This window comes from Abramis brama (genome assembly GCF_963993115.1).
Source record: "Abramis brama genome assembly, chromosome: 8".
NCBI lineage: Eukaryota > Metazoa > Chordata > Actinopteri > Cypriniformes > Leuciscidae > Abramis > Abramis brama.
Genome location: NC_139970.1, coordinates 30,342,918 through 30,367,169, shown reverse-complemented (window position 1 = coordinate 30,367,169; position 24,252 = coordinate 30,342,918). Strand labels below are relative to the sequence as shown.

General features: G+C 38.5%; 1 protein-coding gene across 3 annotated transcripts in view; it reads right to left on the bottom strand.

Moving 5' to 3' along the window:
- klf12b (Kruppel like factor 12b) overlaps window positions 1-24,252 on the bottom strand; it is a 47,889-nt gene that overhangs the window by 5,762 nt on the left and 17,875 nt on the right. For 2 of the 3 annotated variants that reach the window (XM_084122153.1, XM_084122152.1), the window contains exons 2-4: window positions 17,020-17,102; window positions 9,957-10,458; window positions 4,520-4,655 (exon numbers count right to left, since the gene is read on the bottom strand). In XM_084122153.1, coding sequence (XP_083978279.1) covers window positions 4,520-4,655; window positions 9,957-10,458; window positions 17,020-17,085 — 704 coding nt within the window. In that variant the 5' untranslated portion in view covers window positions 17,086-17,102. Of the gene's footprint in view, window positions 1-4,519; window positions 4,656-9,956; window positions 10,459-17,019; window positions 17,103-18,847; window positions 19,370-24,252 lie in introns of those variants that run through there. The other variant, XM_084122151.1, reaches the window with a different exon arrangement.

Sequence of the window (24,252 nt, the reverse complement as noted above, 5' to 3'; positions counted from 1 at the left end):
TGGAGGGAGTGAGGGAGCATGAAGGGAGTGACAGGATTTACAGTGGAAAGAACTCTCACAGGATGTTTACAGTCTAATATATTTCAGAGGGGACGCCACTGACATAAATAGTGATACAGTAGTCTGAATCGTGGAAAATGACTTGAAAATATATATTCACCTGACAGGTACTGTACAGTATGAAGCCTCTTCCCTTTATTGTCCTTTTCAAATCAGGTGCATTGTCAATAGACGTCGACCAATATATAATTTTATTCAATCAGCCAAAGCTATACATAAAAAAATAAAATAAAAAATTGCTTTATAATTACAGCTCACAAACACGTGAGGGAAACTAAATATTAAAATGAATACAAACAACATTTTAGGGCCGGTAAGATTTTCCAAGGCTGCATTTTTTTTCTTGTTCAAAAATACAATAAAATGTTGTGAAATATTATTACAATTTAAAAAAGCCTTTTTCTATTTTAATACATTTTAAAATGGAATTTAAATCCTGTCAAGGCAAAGCTGAATTTTCAGCAGCCTATTCAGCATTCATTTGAAATAGAAAACTTTTGTAATATTATACTTTTTTTTTTCTTTTTTTTTTTACAATTGAATGTCCTTGACGCTTGCTGAATAAAAGTATTAATGTCTTTCAAAAAAAATAAAAAAAAATAAATAAATATTGATTGGTAGTGTATATGTATATAATTGTATTTATTGATTGGTTTGTTTTTACTGGCTTTTATTTGGGATTTTTGGTTTAAAAAAAAATTGAAAGAGAAATTAATCTAAAAATTGGCTCAGCTTAGATATTGATATCAGCTAAATCCATTTTCAGAAGATCTTTAATTTAAATCTATAATGTAATAAACATCTGGCCAAGAGGACTGTCATCCAGTCTCACACATCGGCTGTCCTCCCTGCAGGCACCAGGTGTCCTCTAGATTCAGGTATGGTGCAACGACACCAGGCGGGTACTAGGATGATCTCCTGGTTGGATGGACCCCTATTTTGCCCAGCCCAACCCTCACATCCCCCAGTACGATGTGGACCGAGCTACTTTTAGTTTATACCCCTCTTTTTTCTTCGCTTTTATATACAATTTTAGTTCAATCAAAGCCTTTGTCCATGTCCAGCCACTGATCCATCCATGTCCAACATATGCTAGTGCCGTCACTTACTGTAGAACATAGAAGAGCTTTGCAGCCCAGATGATGCCTAGACCTTTGAAACAGCTCTTGTGTAAACCCTGTATAAACCTGTCATCCTGGCTTTGTGCTTTTGTCTGTGTGTTTGGGGGTGGGGTGTATGAATTGTTTGGTTCTGAAATGTTTCAAATCAGACTGAATTGAGCTCTTGCTCCTTTTGTCTCAGCTCTCCCTTCAGAGTGACCAGCGAAGTAAGCTTTCTGCTGAGGGCTCCGGGTGTTCTCTGATACGCTCCCCTAAACATTTGTCACAACAAGACCTGCATCTCATCCTGCAATCCCATAAAGAGAAAGCAGGCTTCAGAAAGGAATGACAGAGAAGAACCAGGGAGAGAGGGAGAGATTAGGCTAAGGGCCACGTCTAGGACAACTAGACGCCACGTCTAGGACAACTCTCACCTGAAAATCCAATAACATCAGCAATTTTATGATTTCTGTAAATAAATATAAAACTAAATGTATATTGCAGCACAGGGTGAAGTCCGTATATACATTAACTACGATTTGAGACACATAAATGTAAATTTAATATAAAACTATGTAAATGGCGCTCTGTGGCGCGGCAGGATTTTGAACACGGTCCTGAGCCGTTGCTGGGCGCCGCGGACAGACACCGAAAGGCGCCGCCGGTGCGTGTACACTCATAGAGAATAATGTGTTCGAATTTAAAAGACATGGCGCTGCGCGGCGCGGCGCGGCGCTGAGCTGCGCGTCCGGTGTGCGACCCCCTTTAGACTACTGTATGTCTACTCTAGAGTCTAGACATAAAAGGATAGCTCAATCAGTATTGATAAAATACTCATATTAATTATTTATAATAAATAATCTACTATATTATTTTAAGTCAGCACTAGTTGATGGCAAAAGTCTCCAATATAAGTCAATAAATATCTAATATAGGCCACAGCAGTAAATAATAATTAATATAATCATGCATCCTTAATACTGAAGTTTAATAATGCCACAGTAATGCAGGAACATGCTAATGCAGAACGTGTGTTTCTGTCCTAAAAGAAGTGAAAGTGTGCAGTTGTGTGTGTCTCTGTGTGTGTGTGTAGCCACACTCCCAACCTGTCTGACCGAATGACCCTTTGGGACTCGAGGGACCCAAATGAACCTGCCACGGCCACTTTAACGATTTTATAGTCCCTTTCCCATAGGGATTGATAGATTTAGCAGAGGCTGTTTTGAACACACAAAATACAGCAACCCACACATACTGTACAGTAGATGCATTTGTCACTCAGAGATGTGAAAGTTGGGCACAGGCTTTTCATCTGTTCTTCTGAAACTGATATCAGTAAGTTAAAGCCAGATATCAGCGCATAACACATCTGGCCTCTCGCTCAGAGTGCCCCGATGTAATGGACGGCTTCTTTAGCAGCATGGATATTTAAATTAAGTGCAGAGCTAGCAGTTCTCTGTCTCCTAAATTGGCTCGTCTGGTGTTGAGGACAGTCTTATAGTGGAGACTGAGTAATTTTGGGTCGGCTGTGACTGGCCTCTGACAGGTCCGTGAGCCCGGTTATTTTAGTCCCGCGGGCTTCATGGTGCCAGCCAACCTATGCGTCCACAAACTCACCCCTCAAAGGGAAGGCATCACTCCTACCGTTAGACGCTCTGGTCTCAGTTTAGACTGCATTTTATTGCCCAGCATTTCGAATTTTCTGCTTCGATTACTGCGCAAAAACACTGACCCAGTTAAATGACAATATTCTTCATCAAACACTTCCTTGATGTGATAAATGCTTATTTGTTCATGTCCATTGAGTCCGCCATGCTATCAGAGTATTTTATGGTGACGCTGCCCACAATGTTATCTTATTTCACATGCTAGAATGAACACAGCTGCACACATGACCTCTTTCTCCATCTCTCTCTCTCTCTCTCTGTGTAAACAGCCAAAAGCAGCAGCTCTCCCAATAACACCATTCTTGCAAACCTGGTTAAACTGTGTTTTGGCATTCTGCTGCACTGGGGGGCAAAGTCCTAGTACCGTTCGTTCGCATCACATTCGGAGCAAAGGGAAACATTTGCACGGTATCAGTGCATGAGCTCTGACATACAGAGGAATCCAGGAATACTTTCCAAACCATTTGCCTAAATAACAGGCAGACGACAGGGTGCTGGTAGGGGGCTGGCTCATGGAAAACTCTTTGGGAGAAGTCCTAGACTGTTTTTTTTTACAGCCTGCAGGCTTGAGAGTCTTCTGGTTTTGATCATGTCACTGTCTTTAATGGGACGACTACCTCATCTGAGTAAAGACACATGGAGTTGTGCAGACAAGAATGGGAGATGACAGCTAATGTTACCAAAGAGCTGGTATTTCAAAGAATGGCATTTAAGGAAACGCTTCACAGTTTGCACAAGTCTTTTGATAGAAGGTGTTCATTTCCAACTCTTTAATAAATTAAAGGGATAGTTCATCCAAAAATTACCATTCTGTAATCATTAATTCACGCTCTTGTCGTTCCAAACCTGCATGACTTTTTGTTCTCTGGGGACCACAAAAGAAGATATTTTCAAGAGTGTTTCAACTGTTTCTCCATACAGTGAAAGTCAAAGAGGTTTAAAACAACATTGACTGGACCCCACTGACATTCATTGTACAGACAAAAATAAACACAAATACATGTTTTAAATATATCTTTTTTTATGTTTCGCAGGAAAAAGAAAGTCAAACAGATTGGGAACAACACAAAACCGTAAATAAATTATAATTTTGTGGGTGAACAACCTCTTTAAAGCAGTGGTTCTTAACCAGGGGGCCCCCATAAGTATTCAAATTATTTATATTAACCCCTGGTTTCACAGACAAGGCAACTTGCACTGACATACCATAAAATATGTCAGTGCCTTTGTTTTGTCTCAAGATGCACATCAGTAATTATTTTTATTTTTTTCTAAGGCACATTTATAAAAGCTACTTAAATGTCCTAATTGAACAAAGGCCTACTCCTGGCTTAATCTAAACCCTGTATGTGAAACCGGGCCTTAGCTTTATTAACATAATCCTAGTTAAAATGCTAAAACAATACACTAAAAATACAGATGTACAACATTAAACTATCATCATATTTTTGAGTTTATTTTTTATTACAACAGGTGCATATCAGCAGATGGAAGGGCCTTTGAATCTTGGACTAAGGGGGGCCTTGGATCCACTACTTTAAAGTCAAACTACAAAGCAGAATCTCCAAATTGACTGTTAGCAGTACGTCGATACAATTTTCTAGCTGAAGATTGTCAGTCTGCATATGTTGGAGCTTGATTTCCAGTGCATGCTGGTGTGTTTGTGAGAGTGTGTCTTTGGAGGATACTCACTCCTGCACTGCTCGTGCTATAGACAGCGCTGTGGATCCTGTTTCATTAACACTGTCCAAGGTCACGTTTGGCAGGTCGTCATCATCACTGTCACTTTTGATTTGTCTTGGTGACAAGCCATTGGGGTCTGTTTGTGCTGCCGCAGGGGGAGAACAACAGAGGAGGAGGTTAGTTACATGACTGCAATAAGCGTTCTGCCCGAGGACATTCTCATTCCCATTCAGAAGCTCACAATATGCTACATGACGCTGAGCAGGAATTAGCACAGCATTTCAGGGTGTTTCTTCAACTTTTGGCACCTTAATGTCCCAGGGGTTGATTTTTATTCAAACGAACAGATTTCAACTTTCTTTCTGTTTATTGTATTAAGGTCACATTAACTGTCTTGGAAACATTATCGTGCCTTCATTATTTATATTTGCAACTTTTCAAATGCCCAAAAATGTTATAAATATAATTTCCACCACAGACTGATATTAAACACAGAACATCATTTTGAGATGGTTGAAATGACCCTGCGGTTTATTTACTAAAAGGTCCACAGGGCCAAAAGGGTCCATAGGAAAAGAAACACCCTTCATCTTACAGCACCTAAAAACTTGTATATTAAAACATATTGGTAACCAGCCACAATACAACAGCATTTCCAGCGACACAGCAGTTTTCTTTTTATTTGTAGCAATTTTGTTATGTTTATTTCAAATGTTTTAAGTAATTTAGTACTTACACTTATTTATTTCAGTTAGGTGCCAAGGCAACATTTATTTTTGCTTTGTAAGTTTTTCATTTAATATTTATATTTTATTATATTTCAGCTTCATTTCAATTATTGTAAAGGATTCTTAATAGTTTTAGTTAACAGTAACAACAATGGTATGAAGTGACAGAATCCCAGACAATCAGAACATATAGTTATTAGCATTTTAAAAAATGTTGGGGGAAAAAAGTAGACCTTAAATAGAAGCATCTACCAAATGCATAAATGGAAAAATATTGATGCTTTATCATGTCCTGGTTCGGACATAATGTAATACGAAGACAACGTGTATTTTAATAGCATATGATACATTTCAGGCGTGTGTTTGTTTGTCATCAATTACAGGTTTTTAATTCAGACACACCTGCATATGTCTTGCAGTATGTCAGTGTTTCAGACTGGCGGTCACAGAACACCCGTCTCTGATTACTGTATCTCATTCCCCACAGATTGAGAGCAGCATTCTCCCTGACTCAAAGCTTTGTTAATATTATGTGGGTTAGCCCAGGCTGCAGGGCTACGCTTCTAATTCGCTGCTCTCTCAGCAGTCTGTCAGACCTGATCCCGGATCAGAGGTGTCCGTGCTGTCTCCCAATCAGCCTAGGGCGGTGTGTCCTGCGGGCATGTCACCAGCACAGGCGATCAGATGCCCGGAGAGCGTCTAAAGACAACAGCGCTGTGCTGCCACTCACCCTTTGTTTCTTGGGTGTTGGACATAGTTATGCTGCCAGTTTATGAATATCTGTATGAATGATGGGAACACTTAAGATGTCAGTTATTTGATCTCAGAAGCATTTCGGTGTAAAATGTAACATTTTTTGAGGGCCATGATTTTTTTTGAGCTGCCACTGCAGATAATGCACCTCAGCAAAAAACACTCAAACTACACGCTGATAATGTTTAAAAAAAAAATAAATCCCAAAAGTTTGTAGTTAGTATGATTTTATTATTTTATATAAATTATTTCATTCAGAAAGAATGCATTAAATTGGTCAAAAGTGACATTAAAAACTTTAACATGGTTACAGAAAATTATATTTCAAAATGCTGTTCTTTTGAACTTTCTATTCTATTCAATTCTAATGTTTTCTTGAGCAGCAAATCAAGATATAAGAATGATTTCTGAAGGATCATGTGACACTGAAGACTGGAGTGATGATTCTGAAAATTCTGCTTTGCCAACACAGGATTACATTACATTTTAAAATATATTAGCAGATATTTTCAATTATAATAATATTTTGCAATACTGTATTTTTGATCAAGTAGATGCAGCCTTGGTGAGCATAAGAGACTTTTCAAAAATATTTAAAAATCTTACAGAGGCAAAACTTTTGAACAGTAGTGTACATACAATCCTGTGAAAACAGACCAGCACTCCACTTTTGACATGCAACTTACTAGTAAAGAACCATTAAGTAAACATCACATGCACTGGTCTAGCTTCACACCTATTGCTTTTTACCGTTAGCCAATTGCTGTTTCTATGCCTTTTGCAAGGGTAGCTTAAACATCCACTTTAGCCACAAACGCTCAGCAAAAACTAACGGAGGATTTCACTGAAAGATTAATTGGACACATTACAAGAGCCTGGAGCTTTTCTCTCTCCTTCTCCATTGTGTCTACTCAGGGCAGGCTAGACACAAATCAGTTATAGCATATGATTGCAGATTCTAACATCTGTATAATGCAAAACAATTCAAAACACTATATTCTACATTACATTTATTATGATACAAGATCAATGTTCAAAACAGATCCAGAATCATATTTGTGATTATTTTTAATGCACTAAAATATTTGATAAATTTGCATTATATTTTTGAAATTGTATTTTTTTATTTCATTTTCTTTGTCTTTTTAGTTTGTGCTGCACTTTTTATGCTATATACCTAAACTAAAAGATGCAATCATGAGGAAAATCACCTTTAAAAAATGTATTTAAAAAAAATAAGAATTTTGAATTTACTCTATATGTAGACAGATTTTATAGACAGCATTCACAAATAAAATGGCCTGTCTCTGTACTCCCTCTGTTGACTGTTTCCACCATAATCCATTCAAGCTACCTACAGTTCATAGCTTGCATGGATATTCCTTAAAAACGACCATATAAAGGCAATGACAAAAGCGAGAGTTCATAAGAGGTGGTGAAGCAAACCCCATGATTTCTTTCTCCTGTTGTTTCCAGCCATAGCCTGTTTCCATGGTAACTCAGCCGGAGACAGAGCTGTGGAGAAGGGCACACCCCCTCCCACCTCCCCCTGGCAACCTGTACACGAGTATGCGTGAGCATGTAAAAGTGTGCGCTGTCCATTGTGTTTCCAGCTGTCATTGGCCATGATGAAAACATTTACATGTAAGTGCTGATCGGTGCATACTGGTGTCTCAATATAGTGGTAAAATGCAACTGTCTCACTATCATGCAAGCATCTCACCGTCTGCTACCCTGTTGACCCCGCCCAGGTCTGACCCCATTTCCTCTGTGCTGTTTCGGAGCTCTCTGGGTGGAGTCCATGTTGCTATGTGCCTGACTGCTCACGGTGCCACCCATCTTCAATATCCGCCCCACCCCATTATGCAAACCTTGTTTTTCCTTTCTTTCCTCATCTGAAGCTGAGCGAGACACCCAGTATTTAAATCCTCCTTCTAACAGGATGCCCAGCCCTGCCCAACCATTTGGGACAGACACCCTTCCCAGATAAACAAGAGGTTGAGCAACAAACAGCTCCCTTGTGCCCTCCGCTAGGGCCGAACACCATTCGACAGCAACACCCAGAACATCATGGCTTACTGCCAGAGTATTAAAACTCGCCCTACAGGAAACCAACCCTAAACAGCAGTCCGGTGAGGTCTCGAGAGTTTGGGAACGCACCATGCAAGATGTGTGCTTCTGATTAGGGCATGTGGGACCTTTCTGCATGACCTTGGACTTGAGACAATGACACAGATCCTACATTTGAAGAAACCACATTCATCCCAGGATGATTAGTGTCTTAAGATTCTGCATAACTGTGGGCCTTACAGTAGCTGTAGGGTGGGGAATTTTATTTATTCAGTATAAACATATACAACTCCCTATATATGGATGTTTCTTAAACTATGGGCACTTTTGGCCCTGTTGACTTATAGAAAATAACACTTTTCTCACTCTCACTAGTAAATTTGTCTACTAACAATGTCCAACAGAGGCCAAACATTCATTCCAGGACAATTTTTGTCATTTTTTTTTTTTCTGAACATTTCACAATTTTGTGGTGGAAAGGACATTTTGAGCTTCCTTTTTTTAAATAAAAAGACACCTTAATCTTGCTACGGCTATTTTCACAGCTAACACATTATGTATCCTGAATACACATAATTTAATTGCAATTACTATAATAAAATTATGGTACATACCATTTTCTTTTGGGTTTTTTTTCTACACATCATGTCTCATGTTTCATTCCTCACTGAACACTGTTGTGTCCTTGGTAAACAAGTACACAAACTTATATATAAAACATTATTATGGGCAAAATTGTTGTTTGAGGTAAAAAAAAAAGAAAAAATTACACCGCAACTGTGGGCTAGACGTATAATAAAAACTGGGATATAAAAGTGCCTAAAGTTGAAGTAACAACCATATGTGAACTTGAACAAATGTAAAAAGCACATATCTACACTGTAGCTGTAATCTCAATTGTGTTTTCACATTTGAGTCCTCTTGAAAAGAACGAAATTCTGACCTTTCATGTTAAAAAAAAACACAAAAAGAAATTTTTCAACAAAGTGAAAAAGAAATTAGTTCTCTTAGTGTTTTTATTTTTCCTTGCATCTCATTTTTGGTTCATATGTGAAAGACTATTAGTTCACTTTGCATTTACACTGTATACCGCAATTTTAGATGAAATGAAGCAAGTGTGAAAATACCTCACATGCTTGGGTGTGTTAAGCAGCAAAGTGCTAGGAATATCTTGAATGATGTATATAGGGACAACATGCATCTTGTCAGCTTTTCAAATGACTTCCAAATCTAAATCAAATATTACTTCAACAAACATGCTTTTCTTTAAAAAAGCAACCGTATTTGTTCGTCAAATGGCAATCTGAGATGGCTTGCAGGTCGACCGCCATATTGGCTGGCACATAAATCAGAATTACCCGCCACTCTCCAAACAGTACTAGCATTTGGATGGTGGTAGGAATTGATTCCCCACCCTGCTTACTTGATTTGGAATTAGGCTTTTAGTTTATATGCCCTCCAGAAGCAGTGCGTATGCAAGGCCTGACACACATCACATACTCCCTAACAGCAGGAAGTACACAGGCAGCTGAGGACAATCAACCCATATCTGCATGTCATTATGAGTATGGTGCTTTAAGAAAGGACAGAGAGATTCTGCTGTCTGAAGCTAGTCTTTTAAAAACAAATCCGAACAGATTCTTTTAATCAGCTTTAATTTTTTCCCCATTCCAGCTGATTTCTTTTCCCTGTGATCAAAATTTCTTTCGATTTCAGCATTCCCCTTGGGGCAGGTTGATGTTAAGTGCTTCACCCAGGGGCACAGTGGTGATCAATTAAGTAATTCTCAAACTGTTAAGTTGCAAACCTCCAACTTTTCAAATTAAGGAATCAACTTACTGTATAACTGTATGAAAAATTAATCAACTGGAATCAATCCAAAATGAGGTCCTTACCTTTGCCCAGGCACTTGGCCTCGTCCAGGAGAGGTAACATGATGGTGGAGTTGAGGGTGGAAGGAGAGCGTACGGCTGTGGTGTACATGAGGGGCAGCGACTGCACCACCACAGGGATACGGTGCACCTGACTGGGCAGTTTACTGGGGCTCGAAGGGGGAACAGGGTGGATGATGTGCAAAAATTGCTTGCCTCTAACTCCATGAGAAGAGCCCACCAACGGCCCGGGTGTCAAAACGGAGGGCATTCCCGCGGAGATGGATGCTATGACGGAAGGTGAGGACGACGATGATGAAGAGGAGGATGGAGAGAAGGCTGAGGTAATGGGTGAGGTGTTGGATGAAGGAGATGACGTCCGTGTTTTGTTGATTGACAGGTCCACGGGCTCCGTCTGGGTCTGGAACTGCTCGGATGAGAGCAGGTCTTCTGGAGGTTCTGCCTTCACTTTGCTGAGCAGGATTGGCACCGCCTCCATATCAGGATAGCCGTGCACTTTGGGTGACTGCAAGGAAGACATACATAAAAGCCGTGTAAATCTCTTCAATCAAATTTCTGACACAAATGTTCATTGAGGAGTTCTTTTGTGCATCATGACAGTAATTCAGTGATTTTTTTTTAATAAACATTTTCAAAAGTAATTATATTTTATGTTAATTTTTATATTTTAAATTGTATTTAAATATGAACTCTTTCCCTGCCAGCATTTAAAAAAAAATTTTTTTTTACAAAACTTTAATGGCCCCCAAATATTTTCTTACATTTTTTGTTGTTTAAAAGCAAAGGCTCTGTTCTTTTCTCTTTTTTAAAAAAAAACATTTTATTCTACCTTCATGCATTTGTTTTTATCAACACAAAAAAAGCAACATTCTGAAAAAAAGCTGACACATTCACATTTTTGCCAAAGACTACCACCGGTTCAGAGCGGTGATCAAAACATAGATCAAGTCCATCAACACCCCCAAAGCTTGCACAGTCGCATATCTCGTCCTGGGTCGACATTTCATTCGTTAACGTTAGGCAGTTTTGATTTATATGCTGTTTAATGTTTGTTGATCGCGTTAGCTTACATGTTTCTGCTTGTTTTTAGATCCAGAGATTCAGTACTATTTCAGAATATGCGTAATAGAGGCCCCTACCTTATAACAGTGAAAACATGGATTATCGGAAAATCAAGTTAATGGCGGAGAAGCGGTGTCAAACGACGGAAAATTCTTTCAATGGCAGGGAAAGAGTTAAAATATACAGTAATCAAAAATATGAAGAAAAGCTTTTCATAATATAATTTATAACACAATTCCCAGCACATTCAAATTGTGGTCTGCAACATGGACAAAACATAGCTTCACTTTTTTTTGCTTTTTCAACTATCAGAACTACATCTTGGAGACAGGATCTGTCAACTCCACACATTTGTCTGCTCAAAAACACCTAAAGTGCTAGCAGACAAAGCGCTCAATTCTGCAGTAAGCGCATACAGTGAAATTATCACTCCTGAGCAGGCGGCTAATCATGACAGAGCAGCGCATTAAAACGAGGGGAAAAGTTCTCGAATTGCGACTGCAGATGTGATAAACGGTCTGCTGCAGAATCACAGCTTAACTTTGTTTATAGACTCACTTTTCTTTATGCAGACTGAGTGGGCCTGTAGCAAATTACAGTTTTCCCCCCAGAGCTCATACTATTTTTACTCCGGACAAGTGGAGTCACTCTGAGCGTTACCGACCCATGAATCAGCAGAATGTGGTACAATAAAACTGCATTTGAATCCAAAAACAAACAAATGTCAGGCAATTAAATATGCTGACATGACCCGTAAAAACCCAGGTGGAGTCATTCAGGGTTCAGAGGGCATTGTCACAGGTCAGGACACATGACCTTAAGGTCAGGGTTACAATACTGATATGACTGGGCAGGGAAAAGAGCAGTATATTCAGAACAAAGAAACCCCTTTCTGCAAAGTGTGACAGCGCTGACAACAATGGTTCATTGGTGATTTAGTCTCTTTCAGGAGTTTTTGGGCTAAAGAAAAAGCACAATGAAACTTTTTCACAGCTCTACTCAATGACTGGTGGGGCTATTAAGGGATTATAGGGTCTGCAAAAATCTCCAAGTCAGTTTTCTCTTGCAGGCCAAACAAGTTTAAATTTTGCATTTTTTTAAAAGCGCTCCTTAAACATCTGTAACTGTTTTTTTGGTTTTTTTTACACCAACCCTCATTAACCCCTTCCCCCAACTCCACTGTATTTTAAGCATATTGATAAAAAAAAAAATTACTTAATTATTAAAATGTTCTAAAACAGCAACCAAATTGCCAAGACATTATTAAACAAATGAAAACATTGGCTAACAATTGAAAAAAGATAACAGACATTCTAGGTGAAAGTTTTGAGTAAATAGGCCTATATAGAGAACCTCCTGATTCATATTAAACACATCCATTAACCTGATCGCAAACCAAATAACACATTTATATAAAATGCATGTTATTTTTACATCATCTAATTTTTTTGCTGTAATAAATGCTGAACATGGTCAGATTTTTAGTAAATTTTAGTATTTTATTCTTTAAAAATGCTGCACAGCTGCACAGACAGGGTAGTAATCAAACCCAGTGAGTGAATTTCTATTAGCATAGCATGCAATCAGCACCCTGCTAATGAGGGTTGTATGAAAGGGAAGGGAGGTGCCTCTAATGACCAATCAGCATCATGCTTAACAGACTCGCTATCTAATTGAAAAAACCTGCCTCTGTAATCTTTTGTGTTCCAAGCAAAAGGGACAAACCCTTTCTAACCAGTTCCTTGAATCGCCGGCGTTTCACGTATGAGATGAGAACATGCAGCCGATGATAAGGCAGAAACCAGCATGTCCAGCGCATGTAGGCTTTAAATATATATTACTTAACATTAACAACTTTTACTCTAGTCGTACTGAAATTGGTGACTTCTAACTTGTAATGGAGTCTTTTTTGCTGTAAGGTATCTGTACTTTTACTTAAATATGGTTTTCAGGTACTCTTTACACCTCTGATGATTATTCATATGGTATCACTGGCTGATCCACAACATACAACGTTTCGAGATTAAATGTGAATAGGAAAGAAAACAAGATGAAACCGTAAACCATAGCAGACTGAAAGTGTAAACTGATGTACTGTGGCACGCATGACCTCCTTTCATGTGGAATAAAATGTAAATGAAAGGCTTTGAGGGGATAAAAAGTTGTTTCTGTAGAAAGGTTTTCAAACCTCAATCGCTCTCTCCTCCGTACTTTCCACCTTGGCTCTTTACTGATGACTTTTACTTTATTTGAGGATCCTACATGAAATCTCGGTCTAGCAAGTGAGGGCATTAACTGGGGCAAACCGTTCTCAGCAAGGTCTTGGCAAGTGGCCACCGGAATGACGACCATGTTTGAGCAATGAGATGCACTTCAAAGAGTCATTGTGTAGGTTGCACACTTCCTGGCGCTCGACAGCATTTTGACGCATATGGATAAATACGTCTACCAGCCTTTCGCAGGAAGGAAACAAGGTGTTGATATGCTGGCTTGTGAAGTAGAACATAACGAGGGTACGTTGTTGGCTCTCAGACACAACTACAGTATTAACAGGTTCTCTCTTTAAGAAAGTGGTTCGTCTATCCACTATCTGCTTTTGTGCTTTTCATTAACTGAGAAATTCATGTGGAGTTCACTGAATAGAATCAAATTTATACACTAAGCTATGCTGAGTCAAAAGCTTATGATAATGTGACAGGTTAGTAATATAGTTCAGGGCTTTTAAAACTTTCAAGAACCACAGAATATGGCAATCCCTGTTTTGAAACAAATTAATATCCAATTTCTTTTCACGATGCACAACATAAAAATGTTTTTAAAAGAAAAATACTCACCAAGACTACATTTATTGGATCAAAAACACAGTAAAAACTGTAATATTATGAAATATTATTACAATTACAAACAACTGCATACTATTTGAATATATTTTAAGTCCTTCAGAAATAATTTGAATATGCTTATGTGGTGCTTAAAGGGATACTCCACTTTTTTTGGAAATTGCTCATTTTACAACTCCCCCAGAGTTAAACAGTTGAGTCTTAGGCTACCATTTTCGAATCCATTCAGCCGAACTCCGGGTCTGGCGGTACCACTTTTAGCATAGCTTAGCATAGATCATTGAATCGGACAGGACCATTAGCATCTCTCTCAAAAAAATGACCAAAGAGTTTCGATATTTTTCCTATTTAAGACTCTTCTGTAGTTACATCGTGTACTAAGACCGACGGAAAATGTAAAGTTGCGATTTTCTAGGCTGATATGGCTAGGAACTATACTCTCATTCCTATAATAATTAATAAACTTTGCTGCCGTACCATGAGTCCAGCAGGCGTAATGATATGACGCAGCGCCTGAAAATAGGTCTAATAGGTTAGACAAACTTAGTCCTGGTCACGTTGGAAGTTACCGAACTGGGGACTATTTTCAGGCGCTGTGTCATAACATTACGCCTGCTGGACTCATGGTACGGCAGCAAAGTTTCTTGATTATTACGCAGGAATGATAGTATAGTTCCTAGCCATATCAGCCTAGAAAATCGCAACTTTTCATTTTCCGTCGGTCTTAGTACACGATGTAACTACAGAAGAGTCAAGTTTTAAATAGGAAAAATATCGAAACTCTTTGAGTCATTTTTTTGAGAGAGATGCTAATGGTCCTGTCCGATTCAATGATCTATGCTAAGCTATGCTAAAAGTGGTACTGCCAGACCCGGAGATCGGCTGAATGGATTCGAAAACGGTAAGACTCAACTGTTTAACTCTGGGGGAGTTGTAAAATGAGCCTATTTCCAAAAAAAGTGGAGTATACCTTTAAGAAACATTTCTTATTATTATCAATGTTAAATATATAGTTTTTTCAGGATTCTTTGATGAATAGACTGTTTAAATAAAAACATTTTTATTTATGAAAACATTATAAACATAATATTTTTACTTTTACTTTTAATATAATTATTTTTACAAAATATCTTTGTCACTTTTGATCAACTGAATACATCCTTGCTGAAGAAAAGCATTAAATCTTACTGACCACAAACTTACATAATGTTTAATATGACCCCATATACAGTATTTAAAGGGGCTATATGCAACTTTTTCCCCAAAATAAACGTAACAATAGCCTTTTTATTTTACCATTTATGACTCAAACATCTCCTGATGAGCATACTGACACCTTGTCCGCTCACAGTGGGTGCAACTATAAGCCTGTATCCTATTTTTCCTATTTTCTGTCGGGTCGGATTTTTCCCGCGCTGTCTGCGGATGTGACGTCAAGCGCGTTCATGTTAAACGTTTCAGATCACTCTGCCACCACCGCTAGTCAGCAAGTAGCTAGTCTCAGCCTCAGACGTCACGCCCACGGAACGTTGGCTAAACGTCTGATGCATATGGTACACTTAACTGGAAACACTTCAGGAATGTCGAAGTCGTCATCTGATTGGTTGAATTTTATCGGATTTCCGGGGGGCGCGAGTGTCGCGTTTATTTTCGGTCCGCCGGGAAACAAAGCGCAGACGTGTGATTGCGGAAAAAAAACTGTTGTGTTTACATGAGTGACAATGAGCATTTATCAAGATCAGCTAAACGTAGGATTCTCAAAAGTATGCGAGGTTCACGGCATAGACTCTTTAAGAGATGTCCAGGAGTTTTGTTTGAGGCACTTAGTGGAGACAAAAAGAGATATTTTAGCCTGTTTGCCGACGGGATTTGGGAAGAGTATTATTTTCCAAGCCTGGCCGACCCTTTGTCAGCATTTAGAAGGATTCCCAGCAGATCCAATTTTACTAGTTGTGTGTCCCCTCCTATCTATCTTGTTTTCTTCTCCTTCTTTGATTTTCTATGCTGACTGACTTGTTGCACGCCGGTCTGTTGTTGTGGGGACATTTCCACGCCCCGAAACGTGACGCTGAACGAAACGAACTGTAATTGGTTGTTTGACATGTCGGTCAAACGGCCTTATGGGCAGGCCTTGGCCAAAGAAAGCTGCTATGAATTCCAGACCTTCAGCCGTCAGTCTGAAGGTCTGGCTACGCGAGACTAGCAAGTAGCCTACACTCGCAAGCAGTGCAATGGAGAAACTTACTCTTATCAGTGTAAGAGAACACTTATCTCAAACAATATATGTATTTGACTGTTCTTACCTCTGTAAACATAATGTTGACCTCCTTGCAGCAGATGACTTGTTAAGTGTGCACGGAGAGCGAGCAGAAAGGAAGAGCAGTTCTGTTTTTTGGCCACAGGTGTCAGTCGCGAGTTTAAATTTCAGAAAAACGCATATAGCCTCTTTAATATATAACTATAAATATGTTTTTATTTATTTCCGTTAGAAGCTATGGCTGTTAATAGAATAAAAAAAAAAATCATAATTAATAAATTCCAAACAGAACTGAAAATTAAAAAGTAATAATGTCAAAGTCAGTAACTATAAAAACTTGCAAAACTTCTTCTTTTAATTAAAAACAATATGTTAAACATATTTGATGAATATGTTAACACATTAACTTTAACTTTAAAATACACATTATGTAAAATACTTTTTCTCATTGAAATGCTCCGCAGATCCCCTAGCACCCTCTTGCTTGTTTGAAAACCCTGATATATATAGATGAACAGTATTCTAATAGATGTGCCTGGACGATCATGTAGAGCATATGTGCACTTAGGTAAGCAGCATATGAAGAAATAATGACACAAAAGAGAAAACGACTCTCAACAGCAGTGTATCTGCATCTGTGCTTGTGCCCTGCCAAAATGGCTGTCCTGGCTGCAGTGGCCCTGTATGCAAGCCCTGGGAGCATTCCTGTTTCAGCTGTGGCTCTCCACATCAGGGCTGCTCCATACACACACACACACACTCACACACACACACTCACGCCTGGGAGTAATTAGGGGTATCACAGCGAGAGGGTGGGCGTGTGAGGGGTGAAAGAAGTGGAGGGTGGTACAAGAGAATGGATAAGAGGTCAGGACAAAACTTGTATGAAAAACAACTGTTCTCTTACCCCTCTCTCAGATTCCAGAGGTTCTGCTTTGACTCGGACTGCAGGCATTCCGTCTAGCATTAACATCCTGTTATTGATGGCGTCTGCGAGCCGAGAGAGAGAGAAAAAGAGAAAGGCATGAGAAAGCTGCGTGTGACTCCTCTCACCTTTTCAGTGATTGCGTCATACCTAGCATGCTTCAAAACAATAGCGCAGGCTACAATGCAACAGGCAATGATGTCATGACGGTATGCAGTCAGTAAGCAGTTCAGGTTTATGTCTGAGGGTAAACAAACGCATCTGGCCTGTATTTTGGCTGGTATCTTACACCAAAAGGGCTGTGAAGAGTGAGCGACACAGAATGTAGCGTAGTAAGAAATCTGAGAGAAAGCTGAGAGAATCCAGGATAAATACAGTATCAAGTAAGCTTTTTTTGTGAATAAACACCAATAAGTAACTTAGAGAGGAAAAATACAGATTTGCCCTTAGTTTTTTGGTAAACATTATAGAGATCCAAAATCTCCCTTCAGAATCCTATCCCCCTTGGATCCCAAAGCTACTCCAACTGGAAGAATACACTTTATGATGTACTTAGTACTCTTGGTGCCTAATCAAAAATAGACATCAATTAACATTTTTCATGTTTCTTTTTATTTTTTGTTTATTTAGTTAGATATCACATATTGTATTATTAAAGCAAAACATTTACCTTTTTGTGTTTTCAGTTAGCCTTCAAGCTAATAGCTTAGTTTAGTATGTTTATAGCTTAGCATAGCTCTAAGTATAGGCTAACTCTCTTTGAAAAGACAAAATGAGTCATAATAATTCATAAATAATCAGATATTGCTGAGCAAATCACAAGACCACAGTATCTGTTGTTCTTTTTTAACATTGTGAAACCACTGCTCGAACAACTTCTTTGCAAAGTAACATCATTACATTTAACTTATAAGTAGCCTAATGTGTATTTATTTATGAAGGAGAAAGAGAGAAAACCAATACAGGTAAAAAGCATATATACAGCTCTGTTAATCAGATTGCAATTCCTAAAATACTTGAATGAATAATAGGATGTATGTCCTTAATACGGACAAAAACCATTCCAGACCATCTTCGAATTTCAGAGATCTGAAAATGCATTCATGTCGGGTGTAAAGGGGACCTGTAGATAGGAAAGAACATTCGGCATCACCTAGGCGACCTGCTGCATGTCTATAGGGTAGAGCTGTGCTAGCAAACACATGCACTCACTCGTACAACACACACACATACGTATAGCTACATACAGTGCATTCACACATCCAAGGCTGCCTCTGCTATCAGAGTCTCCTGACATTTCTCTTCTTGTATATCCACACAAATGACAAGACTTTCTAACAGAATCCACGTCTTTGTGCAAACTCCCCTCAGGCGTCTTGAGTCTCGGAATAAAGACTACAGGCTTGTTACAGCTCTGTGCTTTACAGTGGGCATTGCTCTACCAGACTCTTTCACAAATAAAAAAAGTGGCCACCTCCCTCAACATCCAAGGGATGCACGAGGAGACAGCCTTAATGAACTGGTGGAATCTGATTACAAGTTAATATAGCTCTTAGAGCACTGCATGATGGGCTCCAGAACTCCCACAGAGACAGTTTCTCTCCCCCGTCTACTCAATTTACCATGTTTAACACCATAAACGCACAGTAATAGACACATGGGCATCTTGGGAAATGTAATATTCATGTGTCCTCGTGTTTGTTTGGGTTTCGCCTTTTGGAAGGGATGAGTTTGCACACAAACAGACAGGTGACTTGTCTTGAGGATTGAAAGGAGTGAACATAAATCTCTTCCTGTCAAAATGACTTACTTTGAAGTGTGCGGCTCGTAGGAACATCTGTCACTGGTGTTGTAAATACGGTCAGTGTGGCTTTCGGAGTTGTTACGACTCTTAGCAAAGGGGAACCTCAGAAAAGAGCCAATCACAACAATGCGATTGTGGCTCAGAGGGAGTTGTCCTGAAGTAACCTGTGCACTTATTATTTTAGCAGCAGCACATGATGGAATGCAAGCAAAGCAGATATGCTTTAAACATCTCTATTACACTTCAGTCTTGGCATGGGCAGCACGAAATGAGGCCCAGATCTCGACTCAGCACTTGGGCTGAACCCATTCTGGTGAAGATGAGACAACACTACAGTCCACTGGATGAATCTACATTGTTATGCATAAATAGCCAGTGTACATTTTCACACAGCTATTGTGAAAAAAGATCTGTTAATATTTTGTCATGTCATATTCAAGCATTTTAGTCTTTACTAATTTTAGTCATTACAAATACAATTAAAACAATTAGGCAAAAACATATGCAAAGTGATAAAAAACTATAACCAAATTAAAAAAAAAATTAAATTAAATTTAAATTCAAAAGTTTGACGTCAGAACATTTTTCTCCTTTTTTTGTTGATAGAAATACTGTTAATACTTTTATTCAGCAAGGATTCATTAATTTTAAAAGTGAGAGTAAAGACATTTTGAATGTTACATATAATGCTGAATGTTACATTTTCCATTTCAAATAAATGCTCTTTTGAACTTTTTATTCGCTAAAATATACTGGAAAAAAATGTATCACTGTTTCCACTAAAATATTACGCAGCACATCTGTAAGTGGTTTTTGAAAAACGCTGTTGAAAAGTGTTTCAGACCAAGCACCAAAACACACCTGTAGCCAATCAGCAGTAAGGGGCGTGTCCACACATGATGGGGGCGGAGAGAGAGCTCAGTGCACAAGACGGACATTAGTAGAACGACTATAGAAAGAGAGAGATGGCGGAGAAAATACAAAAGAGGAAAATGTCAATATAACTTTAAAAGAAGGGTTACGATCAGTAAGAACATTGCGAACTACACAGTTGTCCACGTCTGTCGCTTTGGTTACTATCAGAGGGCTCTGGTTCATAGCTCTGGTTGGTATGGCAGTACGAGCGGAAACCAGGGACAACGTGGATATTACGCCATTGACGGCGACAAAACGGAAATAAAGAAACGGGACGTGTCTTCGAATTAAATTACAAATTTCTCCTGGTTTGAAAGTTGTTGGAAACAGTCGGGATAATGTAAGTACACAACTAAAAAAAAATATATATAACATAGATATAGTGATTTTTTCTATTTTTAAAGCAAAAAAGTTACATATTGTGCCTTTAATATCTTGCAGTGTTATTCTTTAATATATTGTCTTGTAATTATATAGCTAAATAAATGAATAAAAAAACATCATTTAACAGTATTTCATTTCAGACATCAGCACTAGCATGCATGTTAGCCTTTAGCAGTAGCACAGTTGAACTGTATTTAAAAAGCTTTCTAGCTTTAAAAAACAAAGGTCTTAGTCATATGAAGCAAAATATAATTTCTGTGTGAATTGTAACTGAGCGTGCTTCCAAGTTAATCTGTGTGCATTGGATTGATATTGTGATCAGGATGTCCAATGGCTCCAGGTAGTGGTGGGCTGAGATAATGTTGCCATGGCAACTCAAGTTGGAGCTCAGAGGGTTATTGTCCTTCTGGATTGACATGCGAGATTTCACAGTTGACCAGGGCACTCGCTGTTCAACAGCCAGCTATTTTTTGTGCGTGTGTGTCCAAGGAGCTGTCATCACACTCTTGTGTATTGTGTAAGCATATCACTCTGAGACATTGATCATTAGATCAGATAAATGAGCCAACCTCTTGCCTAACTAACCTTGTCCCTTAAGAGAGCTCCAAATGGGAAATCAATACCAAGAGCAAGGTCTCAGTTGTTTCATTAACCATCAAATGAACAGATTATTAGCATAATTGAGTACAGCACCATGAGGTTAACATTTAGGCACAATTTGTCTATCTTAGCTCCAATTGATTAACACTTAATCAAGAGGTTGTGATGGAGGATGGTGTTTCGCCAACTGTATTTAACAGTGGCAATGTGATACTAGAGGCAAGAGTAATGATGACTAATTCTAGATCCATCTTCCTCCGCCTTCTCCAAACAGCATAAATGCTCTTGGTCAGATTGTGCGATTTATCTAGTCTAGTATACTGTCAGTGTATTACCCTAGCAGACGCTAACAAAGGAATTTTCACATTAGGACTTGTATCTTATGATATTGTTTATGGATAATTAATCATCTTGAGCATGTAAAGTTTAGTTTTAATTCCAAAACAGACCCATGGGTGTGTGTTTGTTTGCCTTGACCTGCATTCAGTGTGATCAAGCACACCGAGCAGGGGTCCTTTTTGCATTTCTTTCTTCTGCGCAACACAAAAGAAGATAGTTTGAAGAATGTTTCAAGTCTTTTTAATTATACAGTAAAATTCAATGGGATCCAAAACAACTGTGGACCCCGTTAAATGTTATTCTATGTATAAAAAAAACAGACATTTTTAAAAATATCTTTTGTGTTCCACAGAAGAAAGATGAGGATGAGTAAATGTGTGACAGAATTTTCGAAAACACTTTACAATAAGGTTCAATTCACTAACGTTAGTTGACTAGTTAACAAACTTGCAATGAAAATACTTCTAAAGCATTTATTAATCTTAGTTCAAGTTTATTTCAACAGCAACTAATACATTATTAAAATCAAAAGTTGCATTCTAATATTATTTAATGGACATGAACTAACAATAACCAGTTGTATTTGTATTAAGTAATGTTAACAAAGATGAATGAATAATATAACAGATGTATTGCTCTTTGTAAGATAATGCATTAACTAACTAATAAGACCTTATTGTAATGCATTTCCGAATTTAAATTTTTGGGTGAACTATCCCTTTAAAAAAACTGGAGAAATGGAAAGAGAGCAATCGAGCGAGCGAGAGAGATTAAGATCACCTTTCCATTTCACCGGGACGCCGAAATGAAATGGTGATCCCAGGTGTGAGCGTTATGAGCATGGAAGGTGCAGTAACTGAGTGCTCAGGCATCTCATTGCCATGCACGGCTGGAGCCGTCCCCCGAGAGGCTCCCTGAGAAGAATGAGGGCAATTCAACTGGAAACGGGGCAACAGGGAGGGGGCCCGCCTGGGATTTGATTCCGGCTGAGGATGGGGGAGCCAGGGGAGGGGATTGGCTGGCACTCCCATGCCCAGCCGTAGCTCCAGAACTCCCCGATGGACGTGGGTGCAGACGGAGCACCGGCGAGCAGACCCCAAAGAATGACGAGCGGATCAATATGAGGTGACAGGCCTGGGTGGAAAAGCCTGACCTTCCTGGACCCCACGCTGACCTTGCTACACAATGATTTAAAGAGTATTCAACTTGCCCCCTGGAGCCGGTTGCATACCTCATTGTATAACTTTCTGCCTCGCCAAGCCTGGTGTGGCATTGATGTGAGGGGCGTTACAGTGTATAGTGGGAACCTTTATTTAAGTGGTTTTGAAGTAATTATAAAGTAATAGCCTATCAATTTGTCAAGGGGTATAAAATAGGGAAGCACTGACATTTAAATTTTGTCCGATGCCGATAATTCGATAATCATTTTTGTGTTATGGCAGATATTTAAATTGTGTACTTTTTGTCTGAATGTTGAAAATAAAAATACAAAGCAACTAAAACTAATAGTGTCAAGTGAATTTAGGCATCATTACATTATAATATAAAGTGGGTATTCATCTTAAGATTTGCTAAGGATTACATTTAACTAAATTAGTAGTGTTTTTAAAGATTAATTACTAAGTTACATTAGAAAAAGCAGGGCTCAACGCTAAGGGTTTTTTTACTGGTTGGGCCACTGGTTTAAATTTTTATTTGCATAAATAAATATTGTTTTCATTGTTGTGACCCATGTAACATTATATTCTAATAAGACAACCAACATTTTAGATAGGCTAGCAGTGAAATTTCACAATTCTTGATTTCAAATTCGATGCCACAGCAAAAAGTACTAGCCTAACTAATACAAAGTACTAGTTATTACTGAAGACAAGTGAACAGTCAGTAATAAATACGAACAAATAAACAAATTAAAAGCAACAGCACAAATAAATACAATAGAACCAAGATGAATGACGGTGCAAAATTGAAAATGAAATAGAAAAAGGTTTTCAGGTAGGTCTAACTGTAGTATTTATGTACAGAAATTAAAGGATCAGCAGTAAAGTAACACTGCATAGTCTTCAGTGTAGTGTTGTCACGGTACCAAAATGTCAGTATTCGGTACCAATACCAGTGAAAATCCACGGTTCTCGGTACCAATTTCGGTACCAAAGGGCTAGAAATCAATAAGTTATTTGCTGATATTCCTCGTCATCATGGAGAGCGCAGTTCGCACCGTTTCAAAAATAGTTAATCTCCGAATACGATTGAACTTAGTCTGAATTAGTATTGTTTTTATACAGTATGAGGATCCTTTTTCAAATACAAGGTCAATATTGATTTTCACTAACGTCAAAACAACAAATTATCCATGAACTTATATGGAACTACCCACTAAACATTGGACGTCGGATAGACGTGCAGATCATGTCTATATTGGGTCCGTCGGTCCATGACCAATTCTGGACATCTATTCGACGTCCAAACTAGGTCCACTATTTGGACGTCCAACCATGACCCAACTTGGACGTCATATTGACGTTCAACATTGGACCTTTGAACTGGGTAATTTTTTGGACGTCTATGACAGGTGCAGGAAATTTGCATGATTACTAGGGGTGTAATGGTTCACAAAATTCACGGTTTGGTTCGATATATATGATACACTTGTGTCACGGTTCGGTTCGGTACGTTTTTGATTCAGCAAAAAGAAAGAAATGCCAGGGAAATTTCCTTGATTTAATTTTATTAAAACTAAAATCATAAAGTATGATTTTTTTTTTTACTTTGAGCAATTCTAGAGCTATAATTGACTCTTCTTAGGAGCATATAAAACAAAACAGCTCCTTGGAAAAAATGAAATGTAATATTGTAGTAGTTATAAACAAAGGTTTATTTTAGTTCAGATTAACATTTGAGGGCATAAATTGTATTCATAATGTCAAAATAAAACTGACGTAATGTTACTTGAAGGCATTATGCATACTATTCCTGCCAAACTTCCATGGTTGCAGTTAGTGTTACTACAGTAAATCCATGGTGAATGTTGCTGATCTGTGGACACTGGATAGTTCATTCATGGCACAATGTTTCTTCCTGGTTTCCACGTCAGCGCTGTTTGATCCGTTAAACGGAGAAATGTGAATGTTTCTCACTAGATCTCGCAGCGATGTTATTACTTCAGTGGCGAA